The sequence below is a fragment of the Schistocerca americana genome, chromosome 7 (assembly GCF_021461395.2).
Source record: "Schistocerca americana isolate TAMUIC-IGC-003095 chromosome 7, iqSchAmer2.1, whole genome shotgun sequence".
NCBI lineage: Eukaryota > Metazoa > Arthropoda > Insecta > Orthoptera > Acrididae > Schistocerca > Schistocerca americana.
In genome coordinates, this window is record NC_060125.1 from 597,363,015 (window position 1) to 597,381,347 (window position 18,333).

At 38.0% G+C, this 18,333-nt stretch overlaps 1 protein-coding gene across 1 annotated transcript in view; it reads left to right on the top strand.

Moving 5' to 3' along the window:
- The window catches only part of LOC124622053 (transient-receptor-potential-like protein), a 225,935-nt gene extending 208,009 nt beyond the window's left edge, over positions 1-17,926 (top strand). Inside the window, exons 19-20 of the mRNA XM_047147617.1 lie at positions 901-1,173; positions 17,086-17,926. Coding sequence (XP_047003573.1) covers positions 901-1,173; positions 17,086-17,346 — 534 coding nt within the window. The 3' untranslated portion in view covers positions 17,347-17,926. The remainder of the gene's footprint in view (positions 1-900; positions 1,174-17,085) is intronic.
- The last annotated feature ends 407 nt before the right edge of the window (positions 17,927-18,333 follow it).

The window sequence follows — 18,333 nt, forward strand, 5'->3', positions numbered from 1 at the left end:
CTCGTAAGAACAGAATACAAAGGAAGTTACAAGCAAACTTCAGAGCAGCCATCCAAAGATCATCAGTGGTGACGCTAGCTGAACTCCTGCTACAAGCTTGCTGAAGACTGCCATAGAGGCCCAGCAGAGCCAGCTGTAAATATCATGTGGAGGGACACATGCAGTCTGCATGATTGTCTGCTGCCAAGCTGCTTGCTAATTGGCTTGTTGCATGAGATGTCGTCATCCAATGTTTGATTGGCTTTTGAGGAGAGCATGACAAAGTAGCTTTGCCACCTGCCATATCCTCTGGGGGAGGCCACCAACATTGGGCATGGTAAAAGACCATGAGTGCGATGTATACCGCAGATGGCACTGTCACATACAGAGGGATATCATCTAGCAATGAGCTGAGGAAGTAACACTTTAAAAGCTTTGCTATGTTTGTCTAATTTATGTGTCTGTCAACTGCATGATGCCTCAACTTTATAGTGAGTGGTTACTTTACTCTTTACATTGTTTGTGTTTCACTATGACATTGCAGTTTCATATCAAGATTAAAGGCTTTTGGTTCAAAAGTCAGAGATTCACCTTTGACACATATCTGTTGAAACCGTGCTATATGTTATTTTTCTTGGTGAACTTTAGTCACTTCTGTGAAGGTAATTTAAAATGTAATGTTTATTTCATATGCTACATAATTATCTGTTTGTGAGCAATGGTTAGTATACAAAAATTTAAATATCTGTCAGATTTAAGTCTGCAGCCTCGCTGCCCCAATTGCCTCCTTTGCTTCACATACTGTAGTAACCATAGTTCCTCAGTGACAACATATAATTTTGATTTCCAAAGATAAAGTATGATGTTACACAAATAAAGTATTCATAACAGTTACTAACCTGAGATTTTTGGTTTATATAGGCTGCCCAGAAGCAGCAGCTGTCACAGCAACAACAAGAAATAGCTGCAACAGGAAAGAGTTCTCCAGAAGATCCAAGTCCCCTTGTGGCACCGCGTAGGGCTCCTGGAGACACTCCTCCAAAAGTTGTCAAGAGGAAAGCACCACCACCATGCTCTACTCCAGATGACAAGGAAAGCCAGCCAGGAGAACCAGAGCAGAAGGCAGCAAACATTCCATCAATTCCTCCACCTTCACAGCAGCCTCCAAGAAACAAGGAGCAGCAGTCATATTCGGTATGCTTTAGGCTAAACTAACCATATCACTGAATTAAAAAAGGAAGATTAAGGTTACTATGCTACTGACAAGAGAGGTGAAACACAAGCTCAGATCAGGGAAAAATGTGCTCCTTTCAAAGCTCCTAGAATTTGCCTTGATTGATTTTGGGAAATCACAGCAAATCTAAATCTTAACAGACAGATGAGGAGTCCAGTGTCTTAGTTACTGCACTAGTATGCTGAGTTTAATCCCTTAAAGTGACCGAATTAAAGAAATGCTCTCTTAAAATCATAGCAACTGGATTAGCAGACTGTGTCCTTCCCCTTACCTACACAAGAGAGCTAGTGAATCATCTCTGTTAACATCAGTGACAACAAGAAGTTGAACTGTAATGTATTGCAACAACAACAACATGAACTACTACTACTACTACTACTACTACTACCACCACCCACACCACCAATGACACTAACCAAACAACACAGAAAATACATGCCTAATGTTTTATATATACACAGTAAAAAATAATTTGTTGAACCATCTTATGAAAACATCCAATGAGACAGCCTTATTAAAGATAACAAGAAATGCAACTGAAAAATATTTACTCCTATGTACAGGGTATGTTTCACTTTTTCTTCTTCTCCGCAAAGCATCAAAAAATAAAGAATCTATTTTTTAATTATTGCTGTCTGATTCAACATTGCATGCAGTTACTTACTAGCAGAGCGTCTTCAGACAAAACGACCTAGTAATTAATATTAAATAAAAGAGAGAGTAAAGTTAATAATCAGTAATCAGTGTTGCCATGGCTGTGGTAGTGTGTCTCTGGCTGACTGTGTGGTTGTATATGTGAATATGTGTACTTTCTTCTAGAAAAAGAGCTAGAGCTTCAAAGCTAAGGAACACATTGTTCTATTATGTGCGTCTATTCACCAAACATTGGTATGTGTCAATTAATGTTTGCCTTCCCCTCATTTTACATACTGTCTTATCCAAGCATTTCCATTATTGCTATACACTGCTGTTTCGGCTTTCTTCCATCCCACACTCTTGTACCTTCATTACTGGCATTCCTTATTTCTCCAAAACTCAATTATCCAGTCTTTATTCCTTAATATTTCTATACTTTCTTAATCTCTACAGTATCTGTCTTTAATACACACACCTCTCACTCTCTGTTGTGCAGTTTGAATATCTGCTGATGCAACAGCCAATGACATTATTAAGAGCCATACTACATTTCACTGCATTTTTACTTGCTTTCACATACAACAATTTATAATTGAACTTATTCATTTACTAGTGAGCTTACTACTTCTTCCTTACATAAAAACATTTGGTGACCTTCTTTCTAACTTTCTGCATAACTCTCTATATAGTAATTACAATTTATTTTCATCACATCATTTTGACCAAAGTTCTCACTTTCTTATCCTTAACCTTTTTAAACTATTTTTTCGGTCATTCCTTTTGTCTCCCAACCATGAATCCCTGCTTATTTCATCTTTGCCAATTCTACTTTGCCCTACCAAAACTCCAATCATACATCTTCTTTCGGGCTTACAATTGAAACTGATGTCTCAGACTGTTCTACAACAGTCAGAACAGCATTCCCAGCAATATATGGGAAGCTGTCCCAACTACACCTGTCTTATATCCACGTGGGATCACTTACAGCTAAGAAATAATCTACCCCTCCAATCCAACATTCCTGTCAATACCTCAGAGCTCCCCAACGATGCCTTGTTGACTTATTCTGTCTTCCACATACCCAAAAGCTTCCTCACCCTCCATAAACACACTGCTCCAGAACACCCACTGCTATCAACTGTTCTGCCAAAACCCTGACCCCTGCAGAAGTCTCAGTATTTTCCTTTAGCCCAAAACCTATGTTCAATCATGCAGGACTTGTAAAGGACCTTCTTTCCTTCACTCATTCTCTACAGTGGAAATATTTATTTGCCGTGCACTCCTCTGACAACAGCCAAAAATACCCCACACAGCCCCTTGTTTAAAACAGTTCTAACCTACCTCCGACCGTGATGGTTCTAATCTTCCACCCATTCATCCTTCACTAATCTTTCAAGAGCTCTTCACATCTAACTTGGCCTCACTTGTCTTTCCTAAATCCCTCTCTACTGAGTCTAACTTCGCTCCTATTGAACAGACAGCCATCCATAACCTGAGAACTAATCCAGACCTTATCATCCTCACTGTGGACAAAGATTCCAAAACTGTAGTCATGAATTGTAGTGACTATGTTGCTGGCTGCCAATTTTCCATCATCTCTGCATACAACCTTACAATCATGATCCCATCCCAGGAGTCCAACATGCCCTCCAGCAGCTCAAGGCCTTTGGTCCATTCCAAAACCTGACATCTGAATCTATCACCCTCTTGAATGAACACTCCCCCCCCCCCCATACACACACACACACACACACTCCTGCCTTCTAACTACTCCCCAAAATCCACAAATCCAACCCCGTAAGTCTCCCTACCAGTCGTCCCATCCTGGCTGGTTACAATGGTCCCATAGAACAAACCTCTGCCTTTGTTGAACAACATCTCCAAACTATTATCCACAACCTCTCAAGTTACAGCCAAGAAACACTCACTTCCTTACAGTTTCTCTCATCACCAACAGATTGCTTGTTGTTCACTGTGGATGTGCAGTTCTCGTATGGCCGTACCTCCATGCCCACGGTTTTGCAGCTGTGGAACACTACCTTTCCTGTGTACTCCCGATACCAAAAGGAACACATCTTTCCTCATCCTCCTGACCAACAACAACCTGACCCACAATTATTTCACTTTTGAAGGTCAGTCTTTGCAGTATTTACATTTGGATGGCTTTTGTTGAAATATTTTGACTATTTCATTGGTTACACTGTTGCACAGTATCTCCAGACTGTCATAAGTTTTGTGTTTTCAAACAGTTGATGCATCATCTGCATACACTTTTTTTTCTTTTTAAGAGTTAGGAGAACAGTGGTACACACTGTTAACATAAATCAAGAAAAGAATGGGTCCCAACACAGAACCTTGAGCTACTCCATATCTGATATCAGTAATTATGGATCTGGAAGACCCAATGCTTATTTAGAGCAACACAAATTTACTTTTGCTGACATATGATTTTATTAACTCATAGCCAGATTCTCTAATATACACAGATCCCACAGCTTGCTGAGTAATATGGTGATGCTGCCAAAATGAAAAGCTTTTTCAAAGAACACTGTAGTAACATACCCCTTGTTCTCTATGGCAGTTATTTCGTCTATTAATTGTGCTGTGGCTACTGAAGATCACTTGTTTTTCATAAAACCATTCTGATTTTCTAATATTACATTGTGATGGCTCAGGAATGTCACTAGTCTAGTATAAACAACTTTCTCAAGTACCTTAGAAAATGCAGATAAGATTGAGCTGGGGCAGCAGTTTTCATTTTAGATCTATCACTTTCCTTGTGAATTGGTATTACTTGTGCTATCTTTAGACTGTCAGGGAAACTACCTGATACAATCATTTATTTCTGCCACCATGGCACCAGATATGTTGGCTATGCACATTTTTAATGTGTTGATAGACAATCCATCATCACAGACTACTGATTTCATATTTTTTTGTGACCTTACTATGTATTTTATTTCTCTGCTGTTAGGTGGAGACAGGTATATGCTTTGTTTAAATGTAATGCCCTTGTATCTATACTAAAGATAGCTGAAATGGTCATAGATGAATTTTCCAACAGAAGGAAAGTAACACATTACTGCCTTGAGATTCTGGAAAAATACTTTATTTACACAACCAATTTCAGTTATCTGGCCATCATCAGGTTCATACAAGTATCTGCAGCATCATGTTAGGCGAAACATACAATCATTATCCTCAAGTGATAAAACCATTAATAATACACTGTTATCATATTGCAATATAAACGACATTGTCAATCTATAATAAACTGTGCTAGGAAGTGTACACATTCATATTAAAACTGTAATTGGCACTAACACTGTGAACAGATTCCTACCACAAAGAGGCAACTGAACAGCTAATCTTTGGTTCTATCAGTAAACAGAGATCAGCTGTTCACTCACTTCTGCAACGTATGAACTTGTTCACTAGATTAACACCGAGTACAGTTTTAACGTGAATGTATACACTCCCTAGCACAGCTTTTACAGACAGATGAAATAATTTATATTATGATATGCTAACAGTGCATTATTCATGGATTAATCACCTGATGATGATTTTACCTAACATGATGCTGTGAACACTTTCATGAACCTGATGATGGTCAGACGACTGAAACTGGATGTACAAATAAAGTATTTTACCAGCATCTCACAAAAGTAATATGACGTTTTTCAAATACATGAGTTGCAGGGCACAACTTCCTGAACTATAGAAGGAAAGTATTCATTAAAACATCTGTGATCTGATATTGGCATTTGATGATACTCTGTTGTAACTCCCCAAACAGTCAAGCCAGTTTTAATGCAGTGTTTAGTAGCTATATCAACAAGCAGGCCATTAAGAGCTTCAAAGAAAATATCTAGGCTACCACAAGGAGGTCTGTATAGGCCTATAACAATTAAATTTTCTTTCTGCCACTTGTAGTTAGTTCTATTATACCCCCTGTGCTGAAAATACTCATATCTGTTATATCACAGTTACTACCTCTTGCTGCAAAGATATATCTACCACACCACCACGTTTCTGCTGAAGGCTGAGCAAAAGATCATAGAGGTTGGCTGACATACACTAATTAGCTCATCTGTATATATGTTCACTTATAACTCAAACATCACAGTTATCAGTCCCTGCAATGGTATCCAACTCACTGTACTTATTGCTAAGACTCTGAAAGTTTTGTTGAACTAATCAGAATCAGTTTGGATTGCTGACACTGGCTGTAGGCGTCACTCCACAGACTGTTTGCTTTTAAGACTACAAAAATTCCAGATATTAGGACTGAGTTTCTCCTGCTGGACCATCAAGGGTGATTTAGGACTACCAGACTGTCCATCAGGCTTTAAAGGTTTCTGTGGCTTACCAGATGGCTGTTTTGTGGAAGATTCTGCCTGAGTGGGTAGTTCCATGGCAATACATTTATTTACACCACTTAATGTAAAATTTCATCTCATTTCTTCAATAATTAATTTACTTACCGTCTTTTTACCTCTTTTACTCATGTGCATATCATGAGTTGTGCACAGATCTCTTTCTAAATTGCTGACATTTACCAGAGACACACTATGAAATTTATTACATGTTGCCTTAAGCCTCATCTGTTTTATACACTTTCAAGTTCATAATCAATTGTTCCATCAGATTATGTTTGTGTGGAATGTTAACAACTACTTTAGTCCCAATGTACTTACGAAGTGTCACTTTCTTGTGGCTAATGGCTTCATTTGCCTGGTTTTTGGCTATGCTATTTGTACCTCAAATGATATGGTTCAATCATTTGCTGAGGAAGATTCACTGTATTGCATACATGGCTTCACCACAGCAGAAAGATGTGAGCCAAAGCTGTAAAGTTGTCTCTAATTCTCGCAATGTTTTGTACTATTCTGTGACCATGACGGAAAATTAGAATCCAGTCCTTTATTTCTGGTTCTCCTCACTTCTTCTACTGTTCCTTTGGGACAGCTTCACGCATAAACTTTCACAGATTTCAGGGTCATTACCCTGAACAGTTTGCTTATGTTCACTCACTAGGTTAGCACACTTCATCCACCATCAGAACCTGAACTAGTTTACCACAAAGTTATGTGCTACTGCACAGGCACACATTAGTGACCTCGGCTACAGAGGCAGACAGCCGTGTTAGATGGTCAAATAGAACAATAATGTCTGGGGAATTGTGTGCTGGTAGACAGCGTCCAAATGGCTCTGAGCACTATAAGACTTAACATCTGAGGTCATCAGTCCCCTAGAACTTTGAACTACTCAAACCTAACTAACCTGAGGACATCACACACATCCATGCCCAAGGCAGGATTCGAATCTGCGACCGTAGTGGTCATGTGGTTCCAGACTGAAGCACTTAGAACTGCTCGGCCACACCAGCCAGTGATAGACAGGGAGAACATACAGTATTTTTAGTTGGCATGTGTACCATGATAGCAACTACCTGGAAATTTGGGTGGCAGGAAGTGGCACAAAACATTAACTTTCCATCTGACATGATGTCCTCTGCAATGAGATCAGGAGCATTGTATCACAGCACTTATACACTTGCTCTTTTTCATCAAATTTCATTAACAATTAAGACACATTGTAAATGACAAATATGTTTACAGAAAAACTACAGTGACATAAGAGCACAACAACAAAATAAATATGAATCACTAAACTGGCCCATCATCACTGTTGGGCTTTGGTAACAAATAAAAAAAACTGCTGCAGTCAGAGGAAAATGTTTCACTGCACACTTTTCAACAATATTTTTCCAGTACAGGTATTAAACATTTTCCTCTTGACTCCCAGATCCATTTTCCTTTTTTCCGTCCTCATCTTTTACTTCTTCTTCAAGTGTTAGCCTAATATGTTTTAGCCTCTGCTCAAAACCCATATGAATTCCTGAGGTTTCAGGAATGCTTTTCTTCTGGTCTAATTTTCATTGTTGCCAAAATAAATTGCTTGTATACTGACCTTGCAGATAAAGTTTTGATAAGGAAACCATCTAATTTTCATTGTTGCCAAAATAAATTACTTGTATACTGACCCTGTAGATAAAGTTTTGATATGGAAACCGTGTCCTGAAATGTACTTTGGATACAAAAGAAGTTTGAAGCTTGGATCACTCTGATACGTTGTGGAAGACTGGATCACTCTGATATCTTGCATGTTATGAAAATGCAAGAAAATTGAGAGAGTGCCTTCATCAGTCTCTGTTGTAATTATGACACCACATTCCATTTTTATCAAACTACAGCAATGGCTGTGAAAATTTAGTATGTTTGCAAATAGGAGGGATGAGTCTTGTCTCCACGGATGCACTGCAATCTGACTTCCAAGAGAATGTCCTCCGTCACATAGAGGAAAATCCAAAGACAAGTACTTGAAACATGGTGCCCTTTCACAAACAAGGAGAGACAATGAGCTCTGACCCGTGAAATGGGAAATTTGAAAATAATTCCAATTTCAAACATATTTTACACCTTTGGCATTTCTCAAACATGTTTTCCATCAAGGAGAGTAAACACCTTGCTATAATCTGCCATGATCAAGTATATAACCACTATAAAATTAGACAAACTGTATTGTTTTATACTCAATATTCACAACATTGTAACAAATGATTAAACAATTTGAAAACAACAAAAAATTACATTCTAGTAGTTGCACTTCTTGCAAATGATGTTACATCCAAATAAATGTACTACTAAAATGAAATGGGCTCGATGTATCGAATTGAGTAATCAGCATGATCTCATTGATAGAGCAGTCATTCCAATACTGAAGCACAAAATAATGAATGGATTTGGAGAAGGAAAACCACTAATGAAAATGCATCACTGCTGCTGACTATTGGCAAATAACTGACACACTCTACAGAAGGCTAGAGAAGATGGCAACTTCCCATTTATCCTTTTCCCACTGTTCTGTACTATATGGCCACAGCTCCTGAGCAGAAGGTTACTAGTCTTTAAAATACCTCTCTAGAGTCAGAAACAAAGGGTCTTTTGTTGTGCTGTGTATCTCAATTTCTCTACATGTGAACTGAATCCATTTATATTCCAATGTAGTATGGGAGTCATTTTAGTGATAATCCTTTTCTTTGTCTTCTGCCAAGCTGTAGAAACAACAGTGATTTGTGATGTAATGAACAGCTAGGCTGTATGTCCCTCTCCTACTTCATTAGTCAAAACCAATGAGGTCCTGCGTGATAGTTATGGGCTCGTTTTTCAGGATATGCAATTTTCACAGAAGTGTTTCTCTTTCATTGGTGCAGACAAAGTTTTTAACAGTTGGTTGCATACCAGTTAATAATCCATTACTTGCCTGCTGGTATAAAATTGTAGCTTGGCTACCACATTACCTTTATCTTTCATATCTTCTGGCATCCACAGAAAAGTCGATTCAACAGTAAGCAAGAATTTGGAAGAGAACTTAAGCATCCCTCACACACTCAATAATACTGGTACAATAATACTGTGTCAATATATTGCACAGAAGTGCAAGGCCAAAAATGGCACAACATTATTGCACAATGTTTATGCCCAGAATGTGACCATTAAAACTCTGCCTTCATAGTGAACATGTCAGTGCTCAGCACTGTGGAACTAACGTCTTGTTCCATACTCATTATTTTAAATTGTTGACAAGTGTGAAACACCGCTCTTGCTCAAGTGCATTATGACAGCGATTACATATTTAAATGACAGATGCACATTTTATACACTTACACAGGATGACAGTGTAAAATTACAACAATAAAAGAAGCTCCTGAAAATTGCACATCACACAAATCAGCTGATCATGATGTGAAAAATGGTCTTCCAAGAAGCTTTCTGTGAATGTGTCAATGGCCAGAGGCTCTTTCATAGCAGCACAGATTTGTAAACCACAATAATAACAAATTACAAATGAAACAAGTGAACTGTATTTATTGTCTACATGGGCCGTTTTCTATGTATTTCTCTACATTAACTACAGTTACAAATGGGGAAAAAAAACATGCTGACTGACAGCTCATGTAATTTTATGTGTGTACTGTGACAATAAATATAAACACATAGGTCTGCTCACTGGTCAGCTGAGCTCATGTTATTAGCCAATTCTGAGAGTTGATACATGTAAAATAAACATTTATGTGTACTATCATGACACCATGATCTTCAGTTTCCTCTGCAATTGTGGACAACACTGTATCTAATGTCTCCTGATCAATCAGGAAGTTCATTTCTTCAAAGTACTATACAGTACTTTCATACACGTCTTCCTACCCACTTCCTCATCTTTTGTCATTCACTTACAGTTCCTTGTGTAAATTTGTCGAGAGATAATTAAATTTCTTTCTGTCTAATCAGAAACTGACTTGTATTGTACAATACCAACCTCGCATGGTACAACATACAGCACAATAACACTGAATAAGCTTCAGTACTTTTAAAGCTCTCCAAATTCCTTCAATATTCGTATAAATACAGATCTCAGACAGTCGATATTACTGCGCAGGAATCATTACTGTGCAATAAACATTGGACCTGTGAGGGCCCCTTTACAGCTATAAGTGTTCGCTTTGACTACAATATTATGAAAACTGTAGATTACTACTCACCATATAGAGGAAGTGTTAATTAAGACAGGCACAACAAAAAGTATGCTACTCATCTGAACTGAAGTAGAAAAAGCACATATTCACAAAAGGACATCCTGCTCATCATTACTGCTGCCACCTCCCTCAACACTAACATCCCTAATACCCATGATGTTAGACATTAGATATTGGCAAAAGTACTGCTCAACAGCGGCAAGGCTACGGGCGTTAGGGATGTTAGTGCAGAGGGAGACCGTATAAATAGTGATGAGCTGGGCACCATGTAGTAAAGGAACAAGAACGATGGAGAAAATGGGTGGGATCTTTTGTATGGGAGGGTAGATCATGGGTAATAGTGGCCAGAGACAGTAGTCATGTGTTTGTCAGTTGTGCTCTTGTGAATGTGTGTGTGTGTGTGTGTGTGTGTGTGTTTTCTACTTCAGAAGAACCCCTTTTGGTTATATGCTCAAATGTACAGCAGTCTTTTCGTTATGTCTCTCTGAGACTCCATTCGTGTGTGGAGTGCGGCAAGAATTATTGTTTGAATGCCTTGGTGTGTGTGGTAATTATTCCAATCTTATCCTCAAGATTCCTATGCCAGCTATACATAGGGAGTTGTAGTATACTGAGTCATCATTTAAAGCTGGTTCTTTAAACTTTAGATTTTCTTGGGATAGTTTACATCTATCTTCAAGAGTCCGCCAGTTCAGTTTCTTCAGTATCTCTGTGACACTCTTCCATGGATCAAACAAACCTGTGACCATTTATGCTGCTCTTCTTTGTATACATTCAATATTCCCTGTTAGTCCTATTTGGTATGCATCCCACACACTTGATCAATATTCTAGAAATGCTTGCACGACTGATTTGTAATCAATCTCCTTATTGCTGATATTTGTAGTACCTTAGCATGTCACACACAAAGAATGTTAATTTCTGCACATTGGGTACAAAGGGTCATACTTACAGTGTGAGGAAACCAGTCCTATGGCAAAACTAGTTAAAACAGGTATAAATGCAGCTGTTCTAACACACTATTTGCCCTCTTCAAGATATTTTTACATTGTTGTGCCTTCTTCTTCCCATTCATTCTTTAATTCTTAAATGTTCATTCTTTAAAAAAATCCTTGCTGAAATTCAAGGTACTGAAAGTTTATGTTTCCTGATAAACAATACTGAAGCATCCAGGAGAGGAGGAGAAAACAAACTGAAACTTCACAGGCTGAGAGGGAACATAACATTATAATAGTGATTACAAAATTAAGTCAAATTTACAAAGATTATGATGCTTACTTAACAGAACATCATGCACCCCTTATAGCCTAGATGCATGAACTAACTTGGTTGGGAAAGGGATCAAAAGCTGTTGCTTCCTCAACTGACACACACTGCCCCACAACTGTTGTAATTCCTCCTCGATATCCTGGATGCTGACACTGGGACGGAATTGACGCCTTAGCAAGATCCATGTTCTATCAGGGACAGATCTTGAGGCCATGCGAGTACCTCAATATCTGCAGACAGTTCACATACACAAGTGTTGACACACACTGACCCGCAACTGTTGTAACTGCTCCTTGATATCCTGGGTAGTGGCACTGTGATGGAGTTGACATCTTAACTAGATCCATGTTTTATTGGGGACAGATCTTCAGGCCCTACTGCCCATGGGAGTACCTCAACATCAGCAGACAGTTCACAGACTCGGGTGTAATGTGTTAACAAGCATTCTCCTGTTGAAAATGACGCCACAATACTGCCACATGAGCAAGGTAACACACAGGATGTAGGATGTCCATGGCATACCATTGTGCTGTCGGATTCCCTCAACCACTAATAGCTGCAACCTGAAGTCACCCGTACCATGATTTCACCCACACCATGATACACCACATGATAACATCAGGAATAACACAACTGTGCCTCTTCAAAATAATGAAGAATGGGTCCTCCGTCCAGGTCACCACAATACTTGCTGACAATGGTCATCAGGGGTAGTGCAGAACCACAATACATCGCTGAACACAAGATGATAATTCCCATGTCCAGCTACTGCTAGTCTCTGACCAGTGGTTCTGAATGAGATAGATTGTTGCAGGGCATCCATTCGATGTTCGTGGATGGCAGACATGAAAGGGTTGCGATGCGCTTGTGTACAACACAGTGGCCCCCCCTTATGGTGGTCAGATGTGGCTGATCAAAGCTTTAAGAGTATTCCTGCAATCCACCATCAAGCCACTGTCACATGCAAATTCCCCACAAATCTGAATACTGCATGATTTGACCATCTCCAAATGGACACCCACAATGAGATCCTTTTCAAACTCAGTCAGGTGCTGATAAGGCTGTATAATATTTGTATGTACCATCTCTAGATAGCAGGGTAAAAGTGGAGGACAGCAAAGTGCTGCTTGTGGGAGAGAGGGTAGGGCAACTAGGTGCAGCTCGGAGGTGAGACATTGGCGGGCGGGGGGTAGCGAAAAAAGTAGAGAAGTAAAAAGACTGTGGGTGTGTTGGTGCAATAGAAGCCTGTGTAGCTGTGTAGTGCTGGAATGGTAACAGGGATGGGGATAGGTGAGTAAAGGACAATGACTACTGAAGATTGAGGCCAGGAGGGTTATGGGAATGTAGGATATATAGCAGGGAGAGTTCCCACCTCCCAACTGTAACTAGCTACACTAACCTCCCTCCACCTCATCCCTGTATGCTCACACAAGCAGCATTCTGCCATACCCCACCCCTACCCTGCTATGCCTCCCCCTCCCAGCCACCTCCTTACCGCCACCACCCAGATTGCTTCTCCCATCATGTGCACTTGCTGCATGCCTGACCTCGGCACTCAGAAACAGTACTGATCTGTATGACTATTCCATTTGGATGAATGTGTGTGTGTGTTTTTTTCTAATTCAGAAAAAGGTTGTTTGACCATAAGATTACTTATTCAGCAGTTTTTTGTTGGGCCTGCCTACGGCTCACAATTTCAGTTATATGATGAATAGCAATGAGATGTGAGTCAATGAACAAAGAAAGAAAATGATGGTATTTTCTCAAAGCATACCTCACAGTCAAAACACTGTTTTCAATTATTTTGGTCATCACTGCCTTGTCTTATCCTAATTTGTGGTTCAAAATGAATTATTTTTCCTCTATGTCCACATTTCCATAGGACAGCATAAGATTGACTGTAGCAACTTTCAAAATCTTGGGATACTTTAACACTATGTATGATGAGTCTTTTTGAGATGTGCTGTGGCCAGTAATAGTCAACAGCTTCATGAGCTAAAGCTCAGTTGTCTTTTTAAAATGCTAGAACCCTCCATTCATCTAATGAGTAACCATTCCAGACATTCAGGTTTGGAAAAAAATGTGTGAACTTACTGAATAGTTCTATAGATGAAATTATGTAATGAAATTCTGCTTTCATAGAAGATTTTTTTAAAGCATTCCCAATGGTATTGTAGGATTCTGATTGAACAACAGCAGAATTCTTTTTAGAGGTATATGCTTTACAAAGTAATACTAAATACCACCCCTTTGTTCCAAAATCCTATCAGCTAAAGATCCTAAAGAAAGCCACCTTGTGGTTGTATGCCCCAAAAACTTGTGATGTGGAATGTTAAACTTAATTTGAATTTCTTCAAATTCTTCCCATAAAATAGGCCAACCATTAAAATAATGATAATCCCAGCATAAGGCATTTATTTTGGGACAAGTTGGGTTCTGAAAGTCCTTCACAAAATTTCTGATGTAACGTTTCATCATCTGCTTTGCCACCGATAAAGAAAGTTCTTAGGTGATGCGCTGTTATGCAAAACTTACTCTTTGACCTAAAGTAAAGGTTGTTTGTAATTCTACTTCATCTTTGAAATTGATTGTTTCATCTAAACTCAATGCGTTATGCGATGAGAATGCTTCTTCTTCTAACATAGATTCACTGAAATATGGTGCCAGTCCTACAGTTATTAGGTATCTCATTTTCTTAGATGAAGCTGAAAAATCTTCAGAAATGCTGGTAGGGGATATCTTCTTAACACGTTACAAATATCATTTGACAAATCGACACAGTAATTGTAAATCACTGGTTTCATTGTCCAAATCAATTTGATGGAGGTGAAACTCTCCTTGACACATAATATTCATTTTGTTGGTGCACTTACAAAAATTGTAGGGTGTCTGATCTGAAAGCTCTAAATGTAAGTGATGTGGTTCACACTTAATTTCAAAGTTACACTTACGTTTTTTTGAAAGTGAATGGTTAAAAAGTGTCTGAAAAGCTTTTGGCTAAAATGTAATTGAATAAGAACATACATTGTAGAACAGTTCAGTTTCACTAACTTTTTCCTCAATGCATGGGCCTTGATTTTCAAACTATGTCTTTTCAAGTCAGTCCCTATGGAATTTGCATTTTATAACCTTGAAAAGTTTATTTTCAATACTGAACAGTGTATCACAACAGCAGCTTTGCCACTACAGCAAAAATTAAGACTCTGGAACAGAAATAGAATATTTGAAATTAATAACAGTTGCACAAAAAACAAAAACATTCAAAAACTCAAAAAAGGAACAATCTCAAATTTCAGAGCCCCTCAAATTATACTTTATCTACTTTTACCACCGGAGCATTCAAAAAATGAACATGAATACATAAATTTGGAAACAAAAAGTAAATAATTTTTCTTCCTAAAAGAATAGAAAAGGTTGAAAAAAATGACAAAAATTTAAAAAGCTGACAAAAGGTGACAATTTTACAAAAGGTGACCAATGGTGAGAAAGGTGACCAACTCCTCACCTTGCATTTTTGTTGGCCAAGCTGAACGTGATGGACGTGGCAAATGTAACTCCCTCAGGTATCACCCTTACCTTCCTCTGATTTGGTTTGCTTGGTCAAATATGAAGCAAACCTATTGCTTAATGCTGAAATGATCTATGGCAGAAGGTAACAATTTACTCATATACTATGTGTTGCCAGAGTAGGAGTAACGCAGCAAACATCTAAGGGCCAAACCTTGTTGATGAGGCCAATAAATCTTTCTAATGCTGAGCATCTTTGCAAATGGTGAACTGTTATGGAATCAAGAAGTTTGTAGGTTCTCTTACAAGAAACCTGTTCAAATATGTCAGAATAAACTGCCACAATGAGTGATCACCAGTAACACAAAAATTAGCTAGGTACGAGTAGGACTCGCAAACTGAAGATTCCATATGAACTCAATAATCTACATAGACAGTTTTTCCATTCTGGAAATCGAGAATCTCAATGAGTTTTGCCTGTTATCGACATTGATACTGGTAAGATATTTGTCCCAGGGATTCCAAGACTTTTGACAACATTTTAATTTCAAGTTTGAAATCAAATAACTAATTACAAAAGAAATATTGTTTTGATGTGATATATTTGAAGATTAACATATTCCTTTTTTTCTTTAAATGTTCCGTAAAACCTTGCTTCTTGGCAAATTTCATGATTTTACATCAATGGAAGTACTCTACAGGTGAGTGAGTTTGCAAGTATCAAAATATGTTATATAAATGGCCATTATCTTTTGACTGTGCTGACTTAGAAGCTTCATTTTTTACAATGCCAAGGGACTGTAGACCTCAGTATGTGACAATAATTTCAAATAGCTACAGCTACCCACTCCCAAGAAAAAGGGTTTTTAACTCTAGTACAGACAGATGGGCAACAAAATGATTCTATAAGGGTTATGTTTTTACTGACTGAGACATGGAACCCTAAAAATGAACATTGTCATCAAAGTAACTAATTACAGGTACGTAATACTTTTGTTTGCTGAAAGTATAACTACTTGCAGCGTAATCTCACTGTTATAATTCTAACTTGATGTTTTGTATGACAAAAATTACTAAAATACAAATCATCCACTGAAAACTTCTCTCGTGTATACAAGCCTTCGAATGAAGGTACTGTCTCATTTAGATTTACATTTACATTAATACAGCGTTATCCAAAGATATACAGCACTTAAAGGTAATACACTTTAACGACCCCCTTTGTTATGCACATTGGATGACTGTTAATTGTAATAATTGTTCACGGAGTAATTCAATATTGTTTGCCAAGTCTAGTGGTAGTTTAAAAGAAAAAATACTCATCTTGTTTCTTCAGGATCTCCTTAAATCCATAGCTTGAACTTCTTCTGTCTGGAAGCCCTACAGGTTGATGTGTTTGTAGAATAATGTAGACAACAAACCTGATTCGTACGTAATTTTCATATTTAATACTCCTAGATGCCTTGCTACCATAAATTTACAATGTTCACTCAGTGAAATACATTCCATTTCTACGCAACTCCTGAAAACTTTACATTTCTCCTTCCTTCCTTCCTGCCACCCACACATTTACAGGGGTTAACTGTGTTAGAACGACATATTATACATTCGGAGTTTAAAACATTTCAAATGAGATTGAAAAAAGAATACAATCGTAAATTCAGTGAATATACATGGTCCAAACTGCTTATTGCATAGTAATATGCACACACACACAATGTTATACACACATCATGTATTGCATTGCAGTTATGCTGACAAAATAAAATCAACAGTTACTTATTAGTTACTTATTTTGAATCTCTTTATTTGTTGTATTTATTCATTTTTCATGATTTTTGTTTCCATATATATGTAGGCACAGCCAGCCAAACAGCGTCAGCAGCCGCAGCAACAACCATTAGCACCTTCAGCACTTCCAAAGTTTGAAGTAACACTGGCACAGACCGAAAACAGCACCAATGCAGCGTGTTCTGCATCAGGAAGTAATTTGGTACCAGGATGCAGTACGGAGCAGCTTCTGGGCTCAACACACAGCTCACCAGAGCCCTTGAGGCCGGGCAAGAGGATTGAAGATGTTAACACTATTAAACGAGTTCCCAAAGATGGGTGGATTTAAAGTATCACCTTACATCAGTACCAGAGCATGTGTACTTCCAGTACTGTGAATCGACATTTTATCTTCACACAACAGCTAGTTCAGCCATGAAGCTATGCATGACTGGCACACTTTCAATGCATTTGATGCCAGAATGAAAAGAGATGAAATGGAATATAAAAATGAGTGCAAGTAAGCAGTACAGAATTAAAATTTTCATATAACTATTCCCTGGCACTTATAAAATACCTTGTGCCATTAGCTGAAGACAAATTCAGAAGAGTAACCAATCGCTAAATAGTGTATTTATTTCCATCCTAATTTCTTATATTAATAATTGTTACTTTGAAAGTGCAACATACGCATTTTTTGAAACTGTCTATGTATTTCATAAAGAAGAACAAGTTTTGTATGATATCATTTAACTTTTCAGTTTTTGAAACTGTGTTAATGGAATCATGCCACAAGATTGCAGCTATCAGCCTGCTTTCTTATTTCAGCTTGTATTGACTTTTTAAGTTTTATTGAGAACTGTAAGAATTAAATATTACTGTAATTTGTTGCATGGAAGAAACTTAATAAATATATGCAGAGATGATAACTACAGAATTTAATACTCCTATGATTCCCCAAATCACTCCACCAAAGAAATACACTGTTGAACGACTTTATTTATTTATTATTTGCATGTAGGTTGAAGCTGTGAGTATTGGGTATATCACACAATTTATACACTAATAGAATAAACCAATTATAATTATTTTAATTAGGCTACTTTTATTTCCTTAACTGAGTTAGGTAACTTATTAAAAAACCATTTGCCTGCTTCACCTGGAGCATTCATTGCCAGTTTGAGATTTCACTATCTTGTGTCTCAATAATTTTCTGTTCCTCCTGTTGCAAGGTCATCACCACTTGCTCTCAGTTCCATAATATTCTGATATGCTTACAGTGAGTACGCTGTAATAACATTAAGTTGGATAAAACCTTTCCTACAAGCCTATCTAT